Consider the following 22,911-nt stretch of genomic DNA (forward strand, 5'->3'; position numbering starts at 1 on the left):
TCGCTCTTCATTTTCAATTTACTAGAAAAGTGGAAAATTGCAGAATGAATGGGGGTACTGAATGAAGCAACCTCTAACATAATTGGACCTGGACCCAGCACAACTATACAATCCAGAAGCAGCAGATCAAGGTTGGTTTACAGGGACGGATGTTTGAACCATTGCTATTCCTTTGCATGCGGGTGAGACAGGGTTAGAGGCAGTCATTTAGTCAGTGCACCCCCCATTGGTTCTTTCCCAATCCTCTTCCTATTTTCCCTTCTATTACTTTAGTACGGTTCCCAGTGTAAGGCATGGGTCCAACCTATCACATCTGTATCACTAAAGGCAGGTGGTTTATATTAGTGTAAGTAATAGGTAATGGGTTCAGAACAGAGAATCTAAGCATTCGGAGTGTTTATAATCCTTCATAGGAATACTGAAATACTGGAATAATCAGATGCAGGGCCTAGCGAGTCACCCCCCACTGCTATGCTAGGATTGTTAGATGATTCATTTTCACTGTAAATTTCTAATTCAACCTCTTGACCCTCAATTTCAGTCATGCTGTTGTGAACTCATAATGATATTGATGCTGCAAGAAACAGTGATTAAAATTTTTTAGAAAAGCTATATGCTGCTGTCCTAATTCATTAATTTGTCAAATTAAAAACAATGACCATATTTTTGGCATTTGCTGTTGTATACAATATTTTTCGCTGATGTATTTCTTGAATCTCAATAGAAACTAAGAAAACTAATGCAAAATATTGGGGAAAAAAATATTGCCATATTGCTGTAGCAAATTAGCAATGTGATGCAAAATTAAAACTCAAAACTCAGATCATGATTTATCTAATGATTCAAACACTAACAACAAACAATGAAAAAAAACTAAGAAAACTAATGCAAAAGATTGGAAAAAAAATATTGACATATTGCTGTAGCAAATTAGCAATGCAAAAGCAAAACTCGAAACTCAGATCATGGTTCATCAAATGATTCAAACGCTAATAGCAAACAATGAAAAATGGGCAGTGTATTCATGGTTTTGAATGAACAACAGCGTTCTCAATCATGAAGAATTAAAGTTTTGAATCCCTATCTTAAATCTTGATTCTTGAATCATTTTGTTGAATATTGTTGCTTTCCTCATGCAAGAATGAAGAATCTCCTTAGCTTGCAGCCTTGCTCCCTCTCCTAGCTTGATCTGTCTCCTTCCAGCTCTGTCTCTACTAACTAATTTTGTCTTTTTGTGATTTAGAATGAGACCATATGTCTCCTTTTATGAGTTTTTGAGAGGCCTTGGGGGTTGGGTTGAATTAGGGTTAGGGTTAGTCACCTTGAAGTGACTTTTTACTTTTATTAAAAAAAAAACTAGCAATTTTCTCTTGCTGCGAGAAACTTCTGCATGTCCCCTCCAAGGTCGAGGGACATTTGGGCATCTCGAAGATGTCCAAGTGTCCCTTTATGGTGTTTCCTAGCATGAAATGTCTCATAGACCTCCCCTATTAGAGGAAACATCCCCAAAACGGTAGGGGGTGTGTGGTGGTGGTGAAGGGGCAGTATGTGGACGTTCCCCTGGTGTTTCTGCATTTTGGGGATGTTCCCATCTCAAAACGTGTGGTTTTTCCTGGGGGATGCATCCCTGTGGAACTAGGGTTCGAATGCTTTGAAGAAATTTCTTCTTTTTCAATTCCGCACAATATTTATTAATGCTAATTAAATGTGCCTTCTATTTAAATTAATCACGTTGATATAAATCTTCTGATTTCTGCTTTGATTAGTAGATAATATTATTGTTTAGCTGCATAAACAAAAAATCTTCTTGGTGATATAAAAAGCTTTCAAGTCGTTTCCTCTAACCTCCAAGATCAAAAGGGTAGGTCAACTTTTCTTTTTAATATTTGTTTTCATGCAAAATCCCATATGATAAAATTGTACAGTGTGCATAAGTACTTACCTTGTTTTTTGTTTAGATTTTAGGAGTAGTTTAGATTAGAGAGCTTCCCCTGCAAATTTGAAGAGAGGAGTTCCTCACATCCTATTCTGGTTTATATTGTCTTGAAAACGACAAATTAAAATGCTAATAGATACAACCCTAGTATTGGAAACTTTATTATAACACACCTCGCATTTGTTCCCCATGTTTTATTGTTTTTGACTTTTTATGCTGAAGACTTAATAGAGAATTCATTGCAATATATGGGTTTTGCATTTCTTTTGATTACTTTGTTTAGATTTATTCATTATTCACCATCTTTAGATTATTGTATGTGCATGTGCATGTGCATGTGTGCACTGTAATGTCCTCTTTTTTGTTGGCTTTCGAGTATCTTTAGGAACTCCAACTTTCTTGGAGAGTGCCAAACTTTTTAGGACGGGATATTGACAGTGGTGGTGAGTTCAGGGGTTCAAGACAAGTCCCTGTTAGGATTAATGACAGTCCCAAAGATACTGAGAGGGAGGGGGGTGTGAATCAGTATCTAACCGATTAGCAAAATATTTAAATTTATTAAGAACTTTGCATCCCAAAACAGTGTACGGGTAAATAAGAATTAATGCAGCAAATAAGAATAACAGAGACAGCATAGAGAACACACCATAACACAAGATATTTAACGAGGAAACCCGGTGTGGGAAAAACCTCAGTGGGATTTGTGACCCACAATATTCACTCATTGGCCAATGAATAAATATTACTTACAATGAGAGGCCTGCACATGCAGGAAGACCAACTGCCTTGAGCTCACTGCTCAATAAGAGTCTCACTGACTACAAAAGTGGATTATGAAATCCAATACAATGTACTGCTTCAAATCAGCATCAACTATGCCAGGTTCAGTACTAGTTTAAGCTCATTCTATAACCAAAATCTTCGCTGTCAACTATATCTCCTTATACAAAAATATTATCCGTATATTCTCTCCATGCATACTAAATGACCTATAAGATCTCATACATATATATGAGTCTTTTACAATATGCCATGTTGGCTTTTCAAAAGATAATTACATTTAAATACAATAAACAAAAGTTTATTCCCTATCGGCTGGGGTGCCGGTATGCATTGTTCCCGTTGCCGGTGAAGTGCCTGCCGGTGTATGTAGATGTCTATTGCCGGTGCCGGTAACTGCCGGTGCCGGTAACTGTCGGTGGCTTACCAGATGAATGCCGGTGGGTTGCCAGATGGTTGCCATCAATGACAACATCAACCATTCTCATAAGAGTGTAGAATGCCAACAATCTCCCCCTTTGACATTGATGGCTAGCATTCATGAGAAAAATCCAAAAACTGTTCCAAAATTGAAGTCCAAAAAAAGTTACCAAAAAGATGTGCTCCCCCTGAGCAAATGATCTCGTCTGAATAAGTATTTTTCTCTCTCCACTTCTCCCCTTTGACATCAATGACAAAGGTTGCCAAAAATAGTCAAACGAGTGCAAAAATTTCACCTCAAAGTTTGTAACCGGTTGGTTACAATCTGAAATATGTCTACCAAAACCAAATTAAGACTTTGCATGAATCTGTTGCTGTCGTTCAGGGTTGCCTCAGTCTGTTGGATCGTGCCGGTGAGATGATGCATGTGCTCTTCCGGTGATCTTTCTCCTTGAAGTAATGCCTTAGAGATTTCATTTCTCAGAGAGATAAGATTGTCCAACTTAGGACCAAATTTATATTTAAGCTCTCTGGCATTAGACTTAATCCTTGCCTTCTCTTTCTCAAATTTCTCCTCAAAACCTGCTATTTCCTGCTCAATAACTGATATATGTTCGGATGAACCAATTATGTTATCAGCTATGTCATCTATTTCTTTCTGTACTCTGCTGATCTCCTTTTCTATGTCCTGTGTCAAAAGATGTGGTTTGCATGTTTCCCTATACAACTCTTTGTATTCCAAAATTGTAGAGTTCAGTGCCGGTAATAGTGTATTCATGTGTTATGTGCACTTCTTTATTGTGTCCTCAAAGAATTTATCCTTCTCCTTTTCAACTTTCTCTTTGAAGGTGTCCTCATTCACCTTATCATATTACATTGTCAACAATAAATTTGGACAATGTGTCCAATTTACCTAAAGAATCCTTAACATGATCTATGTTACATTTTGGTGCAATCCATTTAAGAATTGGTATGGTGTCATCAATTGCCCTTTAGGCCAATGCATTACAGTCTGTTATCTTCTTGATCGAGTCCAAAAGTACCTCAGTAACATTTGTAGGTCTGAATTCACTTGTTGAAGTACCGGTTGTCTGACCAATTACCTTTACTACCTCTGTGCTTCCAACATTTGTAACCATTTTGCTTGTGTTAACCTCCGGTGGATCAGTCTGAGTTTGCATTTCAACCTGTAAGGGTTTGCCTGATTGTTTAGGTATCTCAGTGATTGTCAGTTTCTCTACCTCAATATGTACATCTGGCTCTGTAGGTTTCTCTGTATGCTCAACTGTCGGTATCTCAATCTTAGTAGGTTTCTCTGTGTCAGCATCTTTACCTTCAGTATTCTTCCCAGTATCCAATGGTTGCTCTTTTTGTAATGATTGCTCTGTTGGTAATGATTCTCTGCTGGGATCTCAACCTCAACAGTCTCTACTGGTTTCTTAGTAATGTTGCCACTTTCAACATTATCATCCTTAACCTTTGTACTGTCCTTGTCCACAACGATATTCACTTCTTGAGTGTCCACATTCATGGTGAATAGTATCTCAGATTCAGGATTAGTGTTATCATGTGTGATACCTTCAGTGTCAGTAACTGGTGGATCATCAGTATGTATTGGTGTAGTCTCCAAAGGTGGGGGTAAATTGTCAGTAAACTTGATGTTTGGAATACCACCAATTTTACCTTTCCCCTTGTCCTTATCCTTCTGATACACTTTGAATGTTTTCTTTGGCCGGTTCAATTCCTCTTGTTTTTCTTTTTCCACAAAAAATATATCCCATTTATCAGCAGTCTCCCTGCAATCTCATTTACTCTACCTGCCATCAAACTTACTTGCCGGTGACCATTGGCAAAAACGGATCTGTTAGCCTCACAAATCAGGTCATCAATTTCCTCTTTTGAGTTAACCGGATGTACAGTTAGAAGTTTTTCAACTTTAAGTTTCTCATCTAATTCCATCACCGCTACCCTTTTTGCATCTAATCTTCTGTATAGTTCATTAGGCAAGTCATCCACAACTTCAATTAAAACTTTCTTATATATATCCAAATGTAAGATAATACTGTTCTCAATGCTTTCCTTGTCTGAATCCTTGAATGTGTTATACAGTTTACTCACATTAGCCAAATTACCATCATCAGTTATTTCATTTAGTACATCATCTAATGAAAGAGTGACCAGTTTCTTTTTCTTCTTAGGAGTTAGTTTCTTAGCCGGTTGCCTTACTGCCTGTTGTTTCTTCCTCAAGGTCCTTGTTCTTTTGGGTGAAGGAGAGGGTACCGGTGAAGGTTTTCTCTTCCTCTCAACTCTTTTGAATTCTGCTGGCTTGTCACTGTCGGTTCCAGAAGATGTGCCAACCGGTGAAATGTGTGCCTCCGGTTGCAGTCCTTCAAGCGCACTAGCCGTTAACATTTTCTTTGATTTCCTTTACTTTCTTTGAAGCATCTCTAATGTACTTTTCTCTTTTCTTCCTTTGCTTCATTGGTTTTACACCCTTTTCAATAGTTTCAGCACTACCAAAAACTTTTTCTGTTGGTTCTCTTGGTGCATCTAACAAAGCTTTTGCATAAGTCTCAATAATGTTTAGATCTACCTCATAATCCATTTTAGTTACCCAGATAGTTCGAGGAAGTACAACTTCCATCCATGTCTCATCCTTCTTAATAACAAAAACAAATTTCTTTGTCATATTTGTCCACTACACTCTACAGTAGTCTTTCTCTAGTTTTCATTTTAGCTTGAAAAGTTTAAAGTATTTTGTTATGCTGTCTTTTGTAGTTCCCATGCCAGTAAAAGCTTCCTGTAATTGTTTTCCTACCAGTCTGTCATATCCAAAGTCTTTTAGTCCTATACCGGGGATTTCCTTAGTGAAATACAACATTAAGCATACTAAAAGATTACCAAAGCGAAATGTCCCTTTCTTATCTCCTTTAATCTTTTTCAAAATATCAATGAGTTCATCTTTCAGCCATTCACACACATCTATCATTGCATTGTTGTTAACCATTTCATAAGCACTATTAATGCAAAGACTAGAAACTGAATTAAGCCTATTTGCATGTGTAGTCTTGTAACCTAACACCATACTTATGAATCTCACATTGATGTCTTTGATATCATTCACTCTTAGTGATCTACTATCTGATGTTGCTCCAGTTAGGGTCATCACTTTGTTGTTAGGAACTTTCTTTGTTTTGTTAGGTCTGCTGTCGGTTGAGGGTAAACTAGATACTGCCCTAATTGCTTGACCGGTTTATCTTGCAGACATAATCCAACCATAGAAATTCTCCATGTGCCCTACTTAGGACAATTCTCACTACTTCTTCTGAAAATTAAGGGATATTCAATATCTCAACAAAACCTAAAGTTTCCACAATCTTGTGTTCAGGTTTAACAGTGTCATTTTCATCACAAATTACGGTTCTAAACATTTTCAACAATTCCTCAGAACCTAATTCTTCAATGTTGCAATGTATATATATCCTAGGGTCTTTAGCAAATGCTACACCTTTAGGAATTTTCAAAAATGCCCCTATGGAATCATCTTGCTTAGCTACTTCGGGAATTATTTTAAACATGGGCCTAGGGCATTTTATGTTTTCCACAATAGTAGGATTCACAATAAACTGGGAGCAGAAGAAGAAGCCATTGAAAAATATCTTTAGTTGCCTGACAATATCTGAATACTTGAAAGAAATCACTTCACACCTTCGCCTTGAATGCTTTCGCTCAGTTTTCGCGCTCTTTGCTAATTTGAATGCTCGGTGAATCAAAAATGAGGGAAATCTGATGATTTATAATGACTTTTCTCTCAACAACCGCATTAAATGCTCGCCGGTTAAGTGAAAACTTAACACATCTGCCGGTAAAAAAGCAATCTATCTTCTCACCATCGACCGAGGGTGATCTGCATGATATTCAATTTTCTGCAATACCCCCAAAAGATTACTTCTCAGTTGGATGAAGAATCTCCTACCGGTGGAGTATTACTATGTTCTAGCGGCGTAGAGACAGCTTCATCGACATTCTGATCTCTCTTCCTAATCCATTGTTTTGAAAATTCTTGCTTTACCTCATCTACCTTTTCTTTGCCTTTCAAATTGGATCCTTTATTATTTGCCAGTGAAGACTTGTTTCTACAAAATTTTGCAATATGTCCAATTTTGTTACAAGCATAACAAGTCACATTATTCCTTTGAATAGATTTTCCATATCCTATGCTGGTTTGTGTTCTGCATTGATTAGATAAGTGTCCATATCTTCCACAAACATAACATTTCACATTCATTCTGCAGTTTTTTGAATTATGACCAACTTTGTTGCATTTGGAACATTGACCGGTGGGTGTATTAATTTTCTGATTGTTTCTGAATCTACACTAATTTGCTCTATGACCATACTTGTTACAGTTAAAACATTTCCCATTAAACTTATAAGCACTAGGCCGTCTTACCGGTTTACTGCGATCATGATTGTTTGCAGGACCAAAACTTTCTCCAACTTCAAATCCAAGTCCATTAGTATCTCCATTAGGTTTTTGACTTTTTTAGCATATCTTCAAGTTCCTCTGAACTTTTCTTGAATTTCTCTTTGTGTTGATTTGCAGTAGCCAACTCATTTTCCAGAGTTCCCTTTTGTCTCACAAGCTTAGTTATATCATGTTGTATGTGAATCAGATCTGTCTTTAACATATCATTTTCATGACTGAGTTTTAGATTTTCATTTCTAGCATCATTGAGTCTATTAGTCATGTCTTCTTCATTCTTCTTCTTGTCTTCAATGTCTTTACAAAACCTCATAGTCATATCTTGCATTTCATTCTTCATGTTATTGTTTTCTTGTCTCAACTTGTTCACAAGTTCATTAAGAGTTTCCTTTTCATCATCATCACTCTGCATCTTCTCATGAAGTTCTTTTATTTTATTTCGAGCTATAGTAAGATTCTCCTGAAGTCTTTTAATGAATTCTTGTGCAATCCTTAGATCATCTTCAAGTTTGATATTCTTCACTTTCTCTGCATCATAATCTACAAGAGCTCCTTCCAATTGCTTTCTTAAGTTCTCCATCTATACCGGTGTCATAATCTTCCTCAAGCTGTTAGGCTTTTGAAAATAGAGGACCAACCTCTGATATCAATTGTTAGGATTAATGACAGTCCCAAAGATACTGACAGGGGGGGGGGGGGCGAATCAGTATCTAATCGGTTAGCAAAATATTTAAACTTATTAAGAACTTTGCATCCCAAAACAGTGTACCGGTAAATAAGAATTAATGCAGCAAATAAGAATAACAGAGACAACATAGAGAACACACCATAACACAAGATATTTAACGAGGAAACCCGGTGTGGGAAAAACCTCGGTGGGATTTGTGACCCACAATATTCACTCACTAGCCAATGAATAAATATTACTTACAATGAGGGGCCTACACATGCAGGAAGGCCAACTGCCTAGAGCTCACTGCTCAATAAGAGTCACATTGACTACAAAAGTGGATTATGAAATCCAATACAATGTACTGCTTCAAATCAGCATCAACTATGCCAGGTTCAATACCGGTTTAAGCTCATTCTATAACCAAAACCTTCGCTGTCAACTATATCTCCTTATACAAAAATATTATCCATATATTCTCTCCATGCATACTAAATGACCTATAAGATCTCATACATGTATATGAGTCTTTTACAATATACCATGTCGGCTTTTCAAAAGATAATTACATTTAAATACAATAAACAAAAGTTTATTCCCTGTCTGCTGGGGTGCCGGTAATTGCCGATGGCTTACCAGATGAATGCTGGTGGGTTGCCAGATGGTTGCCATCAATGACAACATCAACCATTCTCATAAGAGTGTAGAATGCCAATAGTCCCATGGTACTTTTTGAGTGTAGTTTTGACTTGAGCTCCCCACACTTCTTGGAGAAGCTTGCTATATATGTAAAACACCAATTTTTATAAGATACGATTTTCTGAACACTTAAGAATATTTTGGCATGGTCAGAATTCATTTTTGGCCCATTCTAATATTTTTGGTAACATTGGTTGAATGTGCAAAAATTAATTTAATAATTATATAATTAAATGTTAAGTTGCCAAAAAATATATAATTATTTAATTGGAGTATAAGGTCACTTACATGGAGCAAGAAAGTTTATTATTTAAAAAGTGATTTTTGAATATAAGTTTTAGAAGGTTGTGCATATTCTTATTATTTGCATATTCTTGAAACCCTAGAGTGGAGTTTGAGCAGGTTTTTTCAACAACAGCCCCAAGACGAAAACCCTACGACGAAGATTAGATTCAGGAGCGAAAGGTCTTCCCCATCCAATATGGCGTGGTTCATTCAATGTTACAATTTGTGATGAATTTAGGAAATATATTGTGGTGGATTCACACAAGATTCATGGTTGAGCTGAATGTATGATAAGAAAGAGATTGTGCTACATTTCATATCTTTTTGGGTACGTGGAATTATATAGTCAACAAATTTGTAGAAGTTTTGTAGGCAAATAACAAATTTCTAAAGGAAGGGATTTCATCACAGCAGTTCACTTTGGCTGGAAGTTTCATTTCAATATTATCTACCAATATTGCAGCTACAGTCCTGAAGGTCAGAGGTTATTTCAGTTTTATTATAGACTTACTGGAGGATGTAATATCAAAGTTATTATCAGCAATCCTTATTTATGAATGCCACATTTTAGTTGTCAACTATTAGCTTTAATGTTCCTTAGCCCTGTTCAATCTAGACTCAGTCTAGCATTCTTGGTATCCATTATTGGAGTTGTATTTGGCATCACTTGTAGGTTAAAGAAATAAACATTTGCATATTTGTTATTCCGGTTTCTGGAACAGCAGGTAATATTATTCATTTTCTGTTATTTCCAGCTATTTTGAGTTTGCCAAATGTTTGACAAAATGCTTTAGCTATTCCATGAATGTTGGTGTGGGTTTATGGCGGATACATGATCTAGAATTTCAGATACAACTGTTCTAAGCGATTGCAATCAGAATTTCTTCATAATAGTTGTATGCAAAGTTGTTTAATGAAATGCTTGCAAACTAAAATCAGAAATATTGCAAGTTTGGAACAAAAATTCTTAGTGAGGATATTTCTTGCATACACACACATGTTGCACATGTGTCCATATATCACATTTTCAGAACTAGGAGAGACTGAAACATTTCAGTTTAATATTTGATATGTACCTTAGTGCAAGCAGCTGACTGAATGTTTGTTTCTGGGCTTAAAATTAGTTTGGAATGAGATGCACTATTTCATGTTTGACGTTTTGAATTTTGAATTGGCTCAATGCCACAATGCAGATTTATGTATGTGTTTCCGTACACTGTAGGTGATTGTCTTTCTATTTTTTCAGTTAGGATATTATTTTCTTTAACAGAAATAAGGAATAGTTTACAAGAAGAAATGTTCATCTTTTTATAGGTTGCATATGCTCAATCTTTGCCATGGGAAGTAGAAGGTGGAGACTTCAAAAAGGAAAGTGAGGCATTTAAGGATTCTGTTTGTTCCTGGAAACAGCAACGTCTTCAGGCAGCAATTAGTGCTAAGCACGCTTATGAATGTGCACTGCACTTGAATCCTTTGCAGGCAAATCTGTACAAGGATATTGCTATATCTGTTGAATTAATACATCGCTTTGATCAAAAGGAAATGCCTGACCAAAATGTTTGGTAAGTTTTTTAACTGTTGGCTTTTTCTTTATTTTGATTCAAATGTGTAATATATTTGTGTACTAAATACATTTTGAGGATTTGATTCAGGTGTTTGCAAGAGGTCATGGCATTAGGGGGGCTGATTCTTGAAGGCGACAATGCTGAATCCTGGATAACCATGGGCTGTTTTTCAAAGCAGAAAGCAATACAGCAACATGCATTTATTAGAGCCCTTCAGGTTGATGGATCCCATGCTCTTGCATGGGCACAACTTGGAAAGGTATCACTATTTGAGTTTGCATCATACATTGTGACTTGTGCTAGTCAATTATCCGTATTAAACATAGTTTATAATAAAAAAATATTTATGGACAGTTGTACCTAGTTGAAGGCCAGAAGGAACTTGCTAGGCAGGCATTTGATGGTGCTAGATGTGCAGATCCATTACTAGCATTATCTTGGGCTGGCATGTCAGTTCATGAATACAATGAAGGGTAATAGATAATTTTTTGAGTAAAAACAGCTTTTTTTTGCGGGGGGGGGTTATTTTTGCAGATTCTTTTGATGCTATTTGAGACTACTAGGCTTTTGTAAAAAGATTAATATGATTCTTGTTCTTATTTATTCTGATCAATTTTGTAGGGTTAAGGTTGTTCTAGAGGCATTTGCAAGCTGCCTTTATGCTGTTCAGTTGATGCCGGTACTTCACTTGAACTGTGGAATATATTTTGTTTGTTTGACAAGTTCCATGATGTAATTTTGGTGTGTTAGAGTGGAATGCAATTAAATAGAAAATAAAAAATTTGTGGGCGATATAAATCTAAATATAGTTTTCACCTTTATGGGCCAAATACTGAGGGCGCACATTTCTTGGATACAGTGGTCAGGACATGTCTCCTTTTCATTTTTCTCATTTCAAGAAAAGATAGAAATTTGGGCTCATTTGTTTAATATTCTATAGTTTAATATTTTTTTATATCTTTTATTTATTTATTTTATATTTGTATATTTATACAATTTGTAAGATTTAGAAATTTTTATTAATTTTAAAAGTTTTTATTTGTAAGTTTTAATTAGTTTGCAAATTTTGTTTTTATATAATCTCTTGATTATCTGAATAATAAGTATTTAATTTTATGATAAATTTATAATGATTAATTTAAAATTATTGATGATTAAATTTTATGCTCTTAGATTTTTTTTTTTGGACTTGTTACTTAAAGATCCTAAACCCGAGACTTTATTTAAATTTTTCTTATATTTATGTCTAGACTTTATATAAATACTACTACAATTTCATGAGAAATATTAAAAATATTATAAATTATTTAAAAACAGTATTTATAATTTTAGTATATTTTAACATATGGACGTACCCAGCCCTCTATCTTTTGTTGGCCGTACTGGTGCACCATACCCACGTTTCCGTACCACACTCATTCTGATTTGGTAACTTTGGAGAAAAGAAGTTGATCAACTATCTGTTGCTACTTGTCTTCATTTAGTGAATACATAGTTCTTCTGTGCCATTGAAATTATGTCTAACTGTTCAATTGCAGATAGTTTAGTAATATTCATAGTCATGTTTAACTGGTTGCAGGTGGCAGAGTTTCAATTGGGTCTTACAAAGCTTGCTGTATCAACAGGTCATCTCCAGTCATCAAAGGTACTAGAAACATTCAATCTAGAAGTCAGTATGTCAATTGTATTAGGTGTGTGCCAGTGGTTAAAACTGTAAATTCACTCATTAGGTTTCAAATATACATAAAGAAGGATGGGATTCAGATGCATAAAAGCTTATACTTTTTGTTTGATAAAGTTCTGTTGATTATTATGCATGGTTAAATTGGTTGACATAATGCAACTTTTAACAAAACTTAATACAAGTGTATTCAAAACTTTGAAGTGTGATGGTATGGTTCTTTTTGAAGAATTTGTTTTACATTCTTCGAAACTCTGCTCTGTTTAAAGATTGAGATTGAGTATTAGCCTAGAAGAATTATCTGCCTAGAATGTTCTTAACTACTATGATTAGAGCATTTAGTCTTACTAATACTCTGTAATTAAAGGTATTGGCAGCAATAGAGCAGGCTGTTCAACGTGCACCACATCTTCCAGAATCACATAATCTAAGTGGTCTGGTTTGGGAATCAAGACAAAACTTTCAACGAGCAACTGTTTCATACAAGCGTGCACGCTATGCACTGGAAAAGTTTGGCAGAGCACCCCAAAGTTGTTATTATGATATATCCCTTAATCTAGTGCGAGCCCTTTGTCAGGTCTGTATGTTAATGCAGAGTAATGTTGGATGCCTGGGTGCTAGAACAGTGATTTTCATGGATTCACTAAAGACCATGAAGCTAGTTGCAAACTGTTAATATCTTATTCACAAGACCATGAAGCTAGTTGCAAACTGTTAATATCTTATTCTAATGACTATGGAGTCCACAAACTGTATGTTAAAATTCTTAGTAACAGGAAGTTTGAATTGTTTGCAGGCAGGGCAGGCAAAAGACGCTGTTAATGAGTGTGAAGCCTTGGAAAAGGCAGGTGAGGTGTTTCAATATTTCCATTCTGTAAGTCCGATTGCTATTATTATCTTTTTTATGGTTGTCAATTGCTTTGTGTTAGAATGTTTTTGGAATTTTTTTATCCTTGGAAAAATTGTAATTGTTATTTCTCTTAGTGATCCACAAACTTCATAAAAATTGAGTGAAAACTGATCCAAAATATTGGCAAGGGGAGTCACTTTAATGTGGCAATTGGTTGCAGTCTTCTAAATGGCACCTCTATTGTTAACAAATAAAGCTATATGCTCAAAATGTGACTTCAGTGAAGCTTGCATAAATCTTAAGAGTAGAGACAAACAGGTCTCTTTGGGGAAAACAAAATTCGAATATTGAAAACAGCTCAGCATATGATGAACAGGAAGATTAAGTGACACCATCATGGCTTCTAGTAGATTGGTATTTTCAAATTTGTCGTGGAATATCAAACCAAAATATGAAACTGCTTTTGCCTCATGAAGGAGGCTCTTTGAACTCTTAAAGAGAGCTAGTGAGGAGGATTGATGGTTGCAAATGAACATCTATATCTCTCTCGCTGCTGACACATCTCTTCATCCACTCTGTCTTCCCCCTCCCTCTCGTCATCCAAATGATCTTCGCTATGTCTTTCATTTGTATTTTCAACACTTATTTAAAATAGGGAGAATGTGACATATGAAATGGGATGGCGTGGGAAAAGATAAATTTGTCCAAGAATTTGCCACTTCCTGTAATTGCACATTCACCATCTCCGCAGTTGTTCCCAATGTCTTACTATTATTCTTTTTTCCTTTTGTAGAAACCTTACCACCAACCACTATGGACGGTATACCCTTAGATTTTAATTCACTCTCCATAAACAATATATTTACCTTTTCTTTCTCATCTATGGGTATTTTTTTACAAAGCTTAATCCCATGTCTTGTAATGCACAAAAGGTGACTAGATAACTTGGTATAGGTCCCTCTAGAATCTTTGTTGCACAAATGACAAGTAAATTCTACTTTCTACTAAATTATGCTTTTAATTTCTGTCTAAAACTGTTACAAATTGCAGAAGAGGCTTTTTAGCGTAAGGTCTGAAAAGGACGGAAGGGTATCTAGAAAGGTTATGTGGATGTTTTACTTCACCTGTACGACTAACATACCCTAATGAAATCTCAACTCTTGTTTGTTTCATGCTAACATTTCCATTTTTACTACCCTGGTTGCTGCTCATGTTGTTTGGCAAAAAAACAAAGTGCAAACTGAAAATTTAAAAATTGCTTTTAAGTTTTAACTTTTTCTTTTAAATTAAAAAAGATTCTGAAGAACCTGCCTCACTGCTGCTGCTCGGCTTCTCACCATCTCTTCCACCACTCATCAAATCTTACTGCTCACCACTCACAAATGTAAAGGCTACAATGCATTTAGCTGTTGTTTTTCAAGAGAGCTGTTTTTAGGGTGTTGAATGGGGTGTCAGGGCCTTGTGGGCCCTCTTGTTTCCTAGTCGGTGATGGCCAACAAACCCTTGATGGTATATAGCCATTTCCAATTTGATGGCAGGACTCGCAGGAGTATGGGATGGCCTGAGGATGTTTTTGACAGATCTTGGGGTCCCCAAAACATATCAGGTATGGGGATGGCCAGGGAAGCCTTAGGGATGTGCTCCCATGATACATAGGAAAAAATCGATCTTTCACCAAGTTTTCAGGAGGGGGTTGCATGGGGATGGGGGCACACGTTTTGGGGATGGATTTTTTTTAGGCCATTTTTGGGGATGGCTATATAAAAATACAGAAAATTTAAAAAATATAAGGAAATTTCAAATATTTATATGATAACAATGATAAAGCAATCTTTTATGCATGTATGTATATTTTTTGTAAATAAATGTATAATGGAAAATGATGCCTGCATTGCCATATTCAATTCTCACTAAGTTCAAAGCTTAAGGCTAAATTATATAATTCATTTTTTCTTTTTTTTTAGACTGCAGGAATCGGGTATAGCACCCGCTATAAATTGCAGTGCGCTTGATAAACTTTTTAACGTGACCAGTGATGCGGGTGCGATATGTCCTTTGGTACCACGTGGGTTGGGGGAGATTGGACCTCATGACCTCGTGCTTTACAATAGGAAGCTCTCGCCAATCGAGCCAAGCACCCAGCACAAACTATGTAATTCTTTAAATAAGGTTAAAAATATTTATAAAAAGGAAAATTAACAAATCTGCTTTACCACAGAAGCTTTCGCCAATTGAGCTAGGCCCCCAGCCCAAACTATGTAATTCTTTAAATAAGGTGAAAAATATTTTATACCTACACTACTTTGGCCAAAGAATTCATCACCCAGTACTTCGAGTTAGAGTCGTATGTCCACCCACTTCATTGCTCTATTTGGCAGACTGACCATTTATTCTATTCCCATACCTTTCCCACAAGGTTAAATAATAGAATAGCTATGTAGGTTATTCCCATCCACGGATTGCCCTAATCCCAGGATTAACCAAATCAATCATTCATATATACTAAAGATACATGTCATTGCATAGCATGTAATGTCCCCTACTAGATTTAAGCCTGTTTTAACCAGAATTAATCCATCTCAACATACTTAAACTACATTGACTAGGAGACAAAACCATCTTAACCGGAATTCAATCAATGATAACATAATCTTCTTCCTGATATTGAATTGATAATTCAATCAAATTTATAATCTCACATTTATTTGTTCATTCAAATTACTGTTGCTATATATAAATATATATATATTTAAGTTCAGATAGTATTACACTCTATGGTTTTACTGTAGAGTAGTTTCTAAAGATACTGTGTTAATTATAATTATTATATTAATATCTATTATTGTATCAATATCCATATTTATAAATTATAACCCTTCCTTAATAGTTAATTCTTATTCAGATTTGAGTATATATATATATATATATATATATATATATATGAATTAATTATACCAATAATTTATGTATTTGCTAATTACTTATTCTATAGATTATTAATATTACTACTGCTTTAAAATATTAATTATTAATGATATATTTAATGGTTGGTAAAGACAAACAGATCTGACATGCGTCAGATCTGGTCTGCCAATATGTATATAAATTGAAATGTAACTCATACGTATTGCAGTCTATAATAATATTACTATTAAATTCTGCATAGACATTGTATCGGGTTTCATATATTAGGCATATGTATCAAGCAAATCCCCTATGCATACCACCTAGAACCAAGATGTAACTGGTTGGAACTTCATAGCAGTTCTGAACTGATCTGATCTGATTAACTACACTAATGCCCAGTCGTCTGTATATCCTGCATATTCGTGCTCCCTTTTCTTGATGGAGTGGATTGATGGCCTTCTTGTATTTTGCAATTAGAAGGGGATGCACTTCTTCACATGTGATGAGACACCTCTTTTACTAACAACCTTCTTCATAACAGATAAAGCCTTTTGGTTTATCGATTTAGTTAGTTGTGCAATCGCTGCCACTTATCATTAATAACTCTTGTTTGATTGTAACCCTTGTGCCATTTCAAATTATTGATTTATTTAAATTGACGCCTCAATAATATCAATCCTTTCTTATTGATAATTGAATAATTATTCAATTGCTGCCATCTAATCATAGTCGTTGACTTATATTACGCTTGATAAATTATTATAGATAACTAATTGTCTTTATGTCTTCGTTGTCTGAGGCATAGAAATTGATAGATGGGGTTGACTAGTCTTCATCGTCTTATTTCCCAAACAATTGCTGATTGTATGTAGTCACAGCTTCTCATACTTTATGAACTGATCGGACTACGTGATGTTTCCCTTGCATGTTGTTTTTCACAGTTTATCAAATTCCTGAATAGATGTGTGTCATTGTTCCTTGGTGTGTTGCACTATGCTTTGGAACATGCCCTGTTAATATTTTTGATAACCACCTGAAAGAGTAGAGATCCGTTCCAAGCCTCCTATTGCTTTCTTAGGCTTATTGCTACATGTTAGTCTTTGTTCTATAATCATCCTTATGCATCCATAATATATCTTGAGAATATCAATCATTGGTTAGTGTTTATTTTATTTGAATATTTGAAAGATATTATTAGTAATAAATATTGATAATAATATTTAATTAAATAAATAATTATTTGTTGGTAATATATCTATTAAATAATATTAATAATTACTTAATTTAGGATATATATATGACGATCAAGGAGGGGACATGACATGGCACTATCCTAGCTATTACATACACACAGAAATCCAATCATAAAGATTATCGATTTTCTATCAACTCAAGAATGCATATCCCACAAATAACATAATTCCAAACATTGCTTTAATAAAGCTTATGCAACATCATAATTTATATATAACATATCTCAATATAAGAAAAAGTAGAATCCTCATACCTGTATTATAGTTACCACGCAATACCGATTCCTTCCTCCAAATTACGCTAGCTTCACAACTTATCCACTAGCATAGAAATTCCCAAGCTTTCAATAATAGCAACTAGCCTATTCCCTCACAATGATTGAACTATTTCCTTCTCTCCCAATGAAGAACAATGGAACAATGAACAATAAGCAAAAATAGATTATGGAGATGAAATGATGAGAAGAGAGCGAAACATGAGAGATGATATGATATGATCCCAAAAGATGAGATATACTCCTCTATTTATACATAAGTTTGAGAGACTTATTGCTATAATTAAGCTCTCAGAATTGCCACCAATCTTTTTCTTATCGCCACCACTAAGACTATGTGGCTTCCCTACCAATCAAAAAGTCGTCACATAACAGTCCTATCAAATATTACCATGAATCATCCTTTACCAAGTCAAATAGAATTCTATCTCTAAATATCACTAGGAATAAAAGTGTTTTCCTTAATAACTAAGTCGATGCCTAGTTGACTAGTTCACATTTCCATTCCCTTATTATAGGGTGCTGATCACACTTGGTTCGCTTCCCATTTGAATGGGTCTAGCGAGCTCCCCATCATTCTATTCATCCCTTATTAAAGGGAGTTGAAACTAAAACTTGGCATATTAATATTTAGTGCTTGCTATATACAGCTTGTTCCACCTAAACATAGCAACCTGCACATGGCATACTCTACTCCTACGTACTTAGAAAGGTGGCAGGTTTACACAAATGTATTGTCTAAGTCCGACTTATTATTAGGTATAGCTTCTATATTACCATGCCATGTTAATAGGGTGTGCTGCCAACACATGGCTTGATACCACCTTTGAAGGGAGGGTGAGCTAGCACTTAGCACTAAGTGCTTCCTATAATCCACGCCACCTTTTGGTCAGTGTTTCCAGCTCTGACATGGTCACGCTATGCGCTTATTGCAACCACTGATATATGTGATGGTTAAGAGGCCTTTGACTTGGTCGACATGTATTAAATAAAAGGCAGCCTGATACTCTTGAACAATAAAATAATAATTAGTATTACCATTATTTGGTATGCTATCATATGCAACCCAATTCATATATATATATATATGTATATATATTAATATTTATATACCAAGCAAATAAAGTATTAATCTAAACAATTAAACAATATATATATATATATATATATATATATATATATATATATATATATATATATATATATATATATAATCTACTATTCAATATCCAAATAGTACTTATATTTATTGGTCGATATGTACATACAATAATCATATATATGTTCATCGATTACTCTATAGATAAATAGATATGAAAGCACAAAGATAAAAACCTATCATAGAGATTCAATCCAACATTCCAAACAAGGATACTCAAACCAAAACATTATGGCACATCGCAAATCATCACCAATTCGTCAGAAGACAACTTACCACTACCCAACTAATCTAACTCAACTTGACCAACTAGGTTGTGAGTGTGTGATAGCTCAATAAGGCATATATATAAGATTACTGAACCAAATTCCTCTCCTGAGTGATACTCTTCCTCCCGTCTGGAGGCTTGTTCATTTCTTGCATCCAACTTATGTAATGTCCCCACTCTGGAATAGAATTAATATTAAATGATAATAATAAAATTAAAAAAAACAAAATAATAAAAATAAAATTAAAGTTAAAATATAAAAGAATATAATTAAATATTTAATTAAAGTAACGAATGGTCAAAAGGCTTGAAATGATGACTCTCCCAATATGAGGTATAAAAGGGAGATGAGAACTCATTTGAAGGGAGGACAATTTAGGAATCAGAAGTGTAGATCTGATTGTGAAAGGTTGTATCCCTTTCAAAGGGCAGAAATAATGAAGGGTTGCACTCTTTCAAAGGGTGCTAATGGTGCATGGGTGTCTCTTGCCAAAGGGCATACATGATGAAGAGGTGTGACCCTTTCCTCACATTGAGAGATATAAAGGAAAGGCATGAATACGATTCCTATTCCATAGTAGATCAAACAACAGCAGAACTTCTCATATTCACAGCAGTTAGTGATTACTGTAAGCAGATTGAACTCACAGTAAGGAACTCTCTGTCATATCCATGTTTAAGACATTAAGACATTTTGGAAAGGAGGTGGTTAATATCGAGTGTCTTAAGGGCGGTGACTTTTCAAGGAGTTACCGCCACTGAGAACGCCTCCTAAGGACGTGACTCTCCACCATGAGTGTGGAGAGAAATAAAAGGAGGGCTCCTGCAATATGTGGAAGACACAGAGGATAGAAAGGCTCGTGATCAGACCAAATCCACTTCAAACCTGCCCAGGCATTCATCCCTCTCTCTGGTAGGGACTTCTACATGGAAGTCCTAGCACTCTTCAGATTCTGCTAATCAAGTAAGTTTGTTCTTGCTGTAAATGTTATATGGTTATCTATGGTCTGCAACAATCGTATAATCCTGGGAATGAATATTTGATCCAAATTGTAATAGATTAATCCTTTATCCATAATATTAACTTCTGCACGCAAATGAATAGTAAGATTTGTAATTATTAAATAATGATAATAAACTAGAAATGATCTGAGAATTATCAGTCCTTTGAATTAGTTAAGTAGGAGCAGATAACTAGAATTTAACATCCATTCTAATACTGGTAATAAATTAAATAACTGATGAGAATTGAGCACTGGTAATGGAATGAATAACTGATAATAATTTGAGTATTGGCAGTAACTTAAATAACTGGTAAAAATCTGAATGCTGGTAATAATTTGAATATTCATATCAATTGGAATAAACCGAACCAATCCATATAAAGTGGGGAGAACTGCTAAAGGCACCCTACATGATAATATTGGGTAGGGAGAACTTCTACAAGGCACCCTACATGATAATATTGAGTAGGAGGAACTGTTGAACAAGACACCCTACATGATTATCCACCATCATAATTTATGTTTCTGTTTCTGTTTCTGATATGTTATAGCTGCTTATATAATCATTCCCTAGTGTAATTTGTAGTATTTTCTGACTGTATTTTGCAGACTTGACTACAGCAGAGGTTGATGTACTTTCTCTTAACACCTACACTAAGATCTCAAACACCTTAACTAGGATATTTTAAGGTCATTTCATTAGCTGACAGTACAACTTAGCACATCACAACAGTAAGCTGTTATTAAAACACACTCTCTCACACACACACACATACCTTATATCTCAAATTCAAAATATCATATTGATTGCACAATCATTCATTTGATTCCTATATATATATATATTCAAAACTTATGCACGCGATAAAGCATTTTAACTAAAACAAGTAATAGTAAATAGTATTGTCACGATGGGGTGTAACAATACCTAGAGTGAAACAAAGATAACAGTTAAAAACAAGACACAATATGACTAGAGAACATCAATATATATTTAATGATCAAACAAAGACAAGGGATCCCTAGAGCTACTGCAAGAGCCTGTTGGAAGTTTGTCATTGATGTCAAAGTTAACAGACACGATCATTGGAAGTTGTCATTGATGTCAAAGTGAATAGACTTGATCATAAGACATGGTAAATGAAGATTTTCATAAATCCAGGCTCAAGTGAATCTATTGTTCATAAGGAACATTTATATCTGTAATGTAAACAAGATATGGGAGATTTGAACTTTGGTTTCGTCTTCTTCATAGAGTTTGCCAAATATAAATATTGGAACTGTACAAAATAAGCTCCATCTATGGGGAGATTTGGATCATATCTTGGAAGGCTGTAGTGGAGGATAGTGGCTTAGAGTAATGAAGAATATATAAGAGGCAGTGGATAAAGAAAGTAAAAAGACTGATTATTTATATGACTAATAAGAGCAGCAAACTGATATACAGAACAACGATTATTATATATGAATTATGCAGCAGGAAGTGAATGAGACAAAAGAGTAATATAAGAGAAAATCCAGAAAAGACAAATGTGAAAAAGACAAAAATGAATGAAACTGAAAATGAATAAAACAAGGATAAAAGGAAGCGATTAATAAGGAAGCGATTAATAAGGAGTCGTACTTTTTTTTACAAGGCAGCGACTCATGTTATAAAAGTTTTAAAAGGTTTAGTGAAGGCAATGATAGGAAAAAGACAAGGGTAGCAATGAAAGGACATCTCTTTTCAAAGAGTTGTTTCTCTTCATATGAATCGAACCCTTTTCATAAGGATATGAAGAATACAATGAAAAGTGTGGATAAGTTGAAATGCTGAATAAAAGTTTTATCATCCAAACACAACAAATTTAAGAGGGAGATAGAAGTGTTAAGTAATGAAATAATAAAGAGAGTTCTATTGATAGGATATGTATAGTGAAGAACAAATGAGTATATAATATATACACAGCAGATTAGAGGATTAAAAAGAAGCAGATACTTAAGGCACATGAGTAGTGAGTGATAAAATAGAAAAATAAGAAATGGAAGTTGTAAATGAATGGATTGAAATATAATTCAGAATAAAAGGAAATATAATAAAGAGTGCTCTTGTGGTAGTCCCTACTTTGGTGAAATATGTCACTCTATTGGTACAAGGATCAAAGAACATGGTGTTGACATAAGACACAAAGTGCATTGGAAATTCTGCTTGTCTAGATCATTTGTTCAATACAAAATACCACGTCTGCTTTGCAGTTACCGAAGTCCTAGTGAAAGTAGAAAATTAATGCAAGAAAAATTAGAGGTAAATTGTTGCAAACAACAAACACACACAATCTCAATAGGGTTATGAGCTTCTTGTGTCAACTAATAATAAACTCACATAGACACAATCTTTGTACTCCCTCATGATTTTAATTTTTTAGTGTAAGCCCCTTCATTGTATTCTCACGTCCACCACTATTTCTCTTTTTGTATTGAGACCACCTTTTACCCTCTCCCTTTCTCATGCTTCCTTTCATTGTATCCAACCTTTTCCACACCTGACAGTTCCTCCATTACCATGTCGGTTATCTCTCTATTCTTTCAGTCATATCATTTTCATTCCCTGCCTTTGATGATCTTTCTCTTTGTAATTTACCCCCTTCTCCTAACCCTTGTATTTTCATTTTTTTATGGTTTTCCTTTAGTCTC

At 34.9% G+C, this 22,911-nt stretch overlaps 1 protein-coding gene across 4 annotated transcripts in view; it reads left to right on the top strand.

Annotated features, from left to right (window-relative positions):
• LOC131063948 (tetratricopeptide repeat protein SKI3) overlaps positions 1-22,911 on the top strand; it is a 167,273-nt gene that overhangs the window by 138,748 nt on the left and 5,614 nt on the right. For all 4 annotated transcript variants that reach the window (XR_009111186.2, XM_057997943.2, XM_057997941.2 and 1 more), the window contains 7 exons: positions 10,591-10,838; positions 10,929-11,100; positions 11,196-11,314; positions 11,463-11,520; positions 12,421-12,486; positions 12,890-13,099; positions 13,319-13,370. Coding sequence is in view for 3 of the 4 variants with exons in the window: in XM_057997943.2 (XP_057853926.2) it covers positions 10,591-10,838; positions 10,929-11,100; positions 11,196-11,314; positions 11,463-11,520; positions 12,421-12,486; positions 12,890-13,099; positions 13,319-13,370 (925 nt within the window). In the remaining variant the exon portion in view is untranslated. The remainder of the gene's footprint in view (positions 1-10,590; positions 10,839-10,928; positions 11,101-11,195; positions 11,315-11,462; positions 11,521-12,420; positions 12,487-12,889; positions 13,100-13,318; positions 13,371-22,911) is intronic.

The sequence above is a fragment of the Cryptomeria japonica genome, chromosome 11, assembly GCF_030272615.1.
Source record: "Cryptomeria japonica chromosome 11, Sugi_1.0, whole genome shotgun sequence".
In the NCBI taxonomy this organism is placed as follows: Eukaryota; Viridiplantae; Streptophyta; class Pinopsida; order Cupressales; family Cupressaceae; genus Cryptomeria; species Cryptomeria japonica.